The sequence below is a fragment of the Echinops telfairi genome, unplaced genomic scaffold (genome assembly GCF_000313985.2).
Source record: "Echinops telfairi isolate 266 unplaced genomic scaffold, ASM31398v2 ScPeMD7_7458;HRSCAF=8496, whole genome shotgun sequence".
Taxonomy (NCBI): Eukaryota; Metazoa; Chordata; class Mammalia; order Afrosoricida; family Tenrecidae; genus Echinops; species Echinops telfairi.
Genome location: NW_022111358.1, coordinates 35,654,741 through 35,658,879, shown reverse-complemented (window position 1 = coordinate 35,658,879; position 4,139 = coordinate 35,654,741). Strand labels below are relative to the sequence as shown.

Genomic DNA, 4,139 nt, shown 5'->3' with positions numbered 1-4,139 from the left:
CCCCTCCCTCATGAGCCCTTGATAGTTTATAAATTGGTATTTTATCATATCTTGCCCTGTCCGACGTCTCCCTTCTTTTCGGTTGTCTGTCCCCCAGGGAGGAGGTCACATATAGTTCCCATATCCCGCCTATCTTATCTAGGTAGTCATGCAGAGAGACATTAATAAGCACATAAAACAGGCAAAGCCAAACAAAGCAACAAAGGAAGACAAAACGAACAAAACAATAACAACAACAAAAAGCCAATGACAAAAAAGGAAAAGCCTATACATAATTCCAGGTCTGTTTCTTGACCTTTTGGAGTGTTTTCCAGTCAGTCGGATAGGGTGACACACTCTGTCTCCAACGTCTATTTTTGGTATTCCCCGGGGATTTCATCGATTTTCTCCCCTTGCTGCTCTGTTGCATGACCTTGGTGTTTCGCCCCAGTGTGATGGGGTCAGATTGGGCACAATTCCCACACTGTGTCTCCAGTGTTGTCCCCCATTCAGTGGGGGGCCGTGTCTCGTGGTGGGGCCGGCCCTATGGCCCTCTCTGTGCGTTGTCCGCTGTGAGCAGGAGTATCATCCTGGGGCTGGGTGGGCCAGGATGTGCTTCCCTCCCTCTCCATCCCCTTCTCTGCTTCTTAAGCCTAGAAAGAAAGTTTCGCCTTCATGGAGGAAAACAAAAGGTGACGAGGTGTAGAAGCATGGAGCTTCTGCAGAAGCAGATATCTATAGAGCAGTTTCAAGAACCCAGACTGTTCCAAAATTAAACACACTGAAACAAGCATTAACCGAAAGAACCAGTCAGATGTCAGCTGTCGACCTTAGAAGAATCAGTTTTATGATGGCATGCAGTGGAAACATGCCGATTCCTCTGGTGGGTTTCTCTTCCTGGCCCTCGCCAGAAACGGCCTCCTCTCGACCAAAAGGCCGGGGCTTCCCTTGGTCAACAGAGAACCAGCCACTTGAAGAAACCCTTGGAATTTCTTTTCCACCTCCCACTCTTGCGTCATCCCTGTAAAGTGTTCTCTTTTCCCTCGAAGTCTAGGCTGGGCAGGGGGTCACTTCTGTTGAGGATGAAGCCTACTCCACAGCACTGCCACTCTGCTCAGTGACCCCCTCTGAGGGCGGAGTGCTTCCCCCACCCTTCGGTCAGGAGTGGTGTGACGCACCCTAGTGGAGTCACTCTCAGAAAAGCCCCGTCACCCGGAAGCAGTAGAGATGGGAGACCTTGGGGGCCCCTGCCTCTCGGTGTGTCAAGGCATTGCAGGTACACAGCACAGGAGCCTGGGAGCCAAGGGCTTGTCGGGAATGGGTGTGGAAGTCTGGGGCACACCCTTCTCCTTGGCATCCAATTAGGACCATTCCCACCCACCATCCACAGAGCTGCTCTCTGCTGGCAAAGTTGGGTTTAACAGGCTGCCCGGTAGAATTGTCCTAATTTCACAAGACTTGGAGAATTCGCGTTTCATTTGTTGGCTTTTTTTTTTTTTTTTTTTTAAAGAAACTTCCCTTTACCATCCCAGAGTTGGTGCAGGCCTCCCCGTGCCGAAGCTCAGATGGAATTCTCTACATGGGTAAGCCTCCCACTCTCAACACCCCCACCCATAGCTGAGCACCTGTCGCCCACCCCACTCCCGGGTCTGGGAAGAGGCGTGGCTGAGAGGGACGTGAGCCCCTCCCTCCCACCCTGGCCAGCCCTTCTGGGAATGGCTCCTGGCCTTGGCTGCACTCCTGAGGAGGCTGCTCCTGCCAGGATCCGCTGACCAATTGAGACAGGCGCCCCCCACCTGGGAGTCAAGCCGACACCAGGAATATGATTACTCATTTAACAAGCTTTTAGCTGCTGTTGACCTAACCCCCCCACCCCCCACCCCTCGTGATTGAAAGATTGCAACACACGGGGCGGGCACAAGGCGGTGAGATTTAAAGTGAATCCAGTCAGCTGAGGCAAGGAGGGGCAGCCAGGCTCTGCCTCTTAATTACAGAGCTGTCTTGTATTTCCTGCTATTGGGATCTCTGATAAAAACAGCACTTGGCCGCTGGCCCGGGGACCTCGTCCACTGCATCAGATCGCAGCTCTTTGCCCATGCTGCTGCTGCCAAGGTGTCAGTAAGAATGTGTTTGTAACACGAGGGAGGGCTGTCTTTATCTGAAGTCGCCCTGGGGACCAGACCCTGTATTTATGCAGCAGTATTGCCCCCAGGAACTGAAAATGCTTGTGGCCTAGTCAGACCTTGGCAGCGGACTGGATTTTTCTGGGTTTCATGTGCCAGCTGGATTTTCAGTGTTTTCTGGGGACATGGGGGCAGGGGCGTGCCCCCAAGTCTTCCCCCACCTTCCGGCTATGGGGCTGGCAGGACGTGACAGCCCAGGCCCCTCGCTGCTCTGGGCTCTGGCTCTTCTGCAGACCAGACCCAGACAAAGCTGGACCATCTGCGTCACCATCCCCTCCCAAAGGTCATCCTTAGGATGTGGTTCCCATCACCTCTATACTTGAGCTTCTTTATAGCCCCGTTCCTCCATGAAAATCGTAGCTCCAGATGGTGTCCTGCCAAGTGAGACAGGCTCATGACCACAGCTGCTTGGCGACATTTCGCTCCATCTTCCGATCTGTCCCAGAGTAAGATCTTATAAAAAACAGAAAGTTAGGGCCCACGGGCAGGATTCACACCTGTGGAAGAGGCGTGCGTGTGTGTTACACACCTGTTAGAACCAAGTGTGTTGTTGTTTGGTCCCATCGAGCCCACTTTCGACTCCTAGTGACCTGGTGTGGCAAAGGGGTGCTGCCCCTCGGGTTTCTGAGGCTCGTCTTCACGGGAACAGACCGACAGCTTTCTCCCACTGAGCTCCTGGGTGGGTTCCAACAGCCGACCTCGTGGTGAGAAGCTGAGCCACTGTGCCGCCAGGGAGCTCCTTAGAGGCAAGTGTAACATGAGCAAACTGGAATGCCCTGTGACCTTCCCCAAAGAGCCCGTTGGACAGCCAGCCACAAGGTCAGCAGTTCTAATCCACCAGCCGCTCCGTGGGAGAAAGAGGAGGCTTTCTGCTCCTATCCAGAGCTGCAGTCTCAGAAACCCAGAGGGGCAGTTCTGTCTTGGCCTTTAGGGTCACTGTGAGTCAGTGTTGACTTGGTGGCAGTGGGAGAGTGCAGACCTGCACCAGCACTGCCCCCCTCTGCTTCCTAGTGCCCCTGGAGAATGAAAACGTTGGCAGGATGTTAGGAAGATAGAGCTGACCGAAGCCCCCCCTTCCCGCACAGCCTGGCTTCCAGACTGGAGGCCTGCTGCCGGCCCGCCATCCTCCGGCAGCTCTGGTGGGCACACCACACGTCAGATGCTCTGGGTGCTTTGGCTGCCCACCCGGTCCTACCACACCTGTCACCCAGCTGACCGTGGTCCCTGTTCCCTGGTCTCCGGCTAGGGAGCAATGTACGAGCTGAGGTCCAGGGCTGAAGTGACTTTGGCCTTATTAGTACCAGGTTGCAGGCAGCTCCACTGGCCAACCATGGGCACCAGCTAATTACAGTCATAAGCAGCAGCTCCAGATTCTCGTTACATGTGGGCTAATTAGTAGGTATGATGAGAGTTGTGAATGGTGGTTTCCAGAGAGATGTGCCCCTGGGTGAATTTCCCCATTTTCATAAGCCTTGGTGTTTGGGAAAAGAATTGTCCTTTCCAAGCAATAACTTTCATATTTAAGGCCATTAATCAAAGCAATAAAGTTTCACTTGGGAGCTTGGAGAACTTTTTAACTATGATTCAGCCCTCAACTGCTAAGCAAAAGGTCAGCAGTTAGAACCCCCAGCCAGCCATCCCACAGGAAAGAGCTGTGTCCACCTGCGCTGCAGAGGTTTGTAGCCTGGGAAAGCTTAGGGGCAGTCCTACCTGGCCTGCAGGGTTGCCAGGAGCCAGATGGCAGTGAGTTTGATTGGGTTTTATGATTCAGTTCTTAAGTTTGGAGGACCTTTTTAATACCACGATGAATCTGTTGTTATAAGATCCAGTGGCTGGAGATCCCCTTGCAGAGGGGTCTCGGGGAGGAGACAGCCAGTCAGGGTGCGATGTAGCAACGATGAAATATACAACTTTGCTCTAGTTCCTAAACGCTTCCTCCCCACCCCCCACTATCATGATCCGAATACTACCTTGCAA

The 4,139-nt window shown here is 53.2% G+C and overlaps 1 protein-coding gene across 1 annotated transcript in view; it reads left to right on the top strand.

Moving 5' to 3' along the window:
• Window positions 1-4,139, top strand: part of ERN1 (endoplasmic reticulum to nucleus signaling 1) — a 76,612-nt gene that overhangs the window by 46,969 nt on the left and 25,504 nt on the right. The window contains exon 5 of the mRNA XM_004707277.2: window positions 1,490-1,562. Coding sequence (XP_004707334.2) covers window positions 1,490-1,562 — 73 coding nt within the window. The remainder of the gene's footprint in view (window positions 1-1,489; window positions 1,563-4,139) is intronic.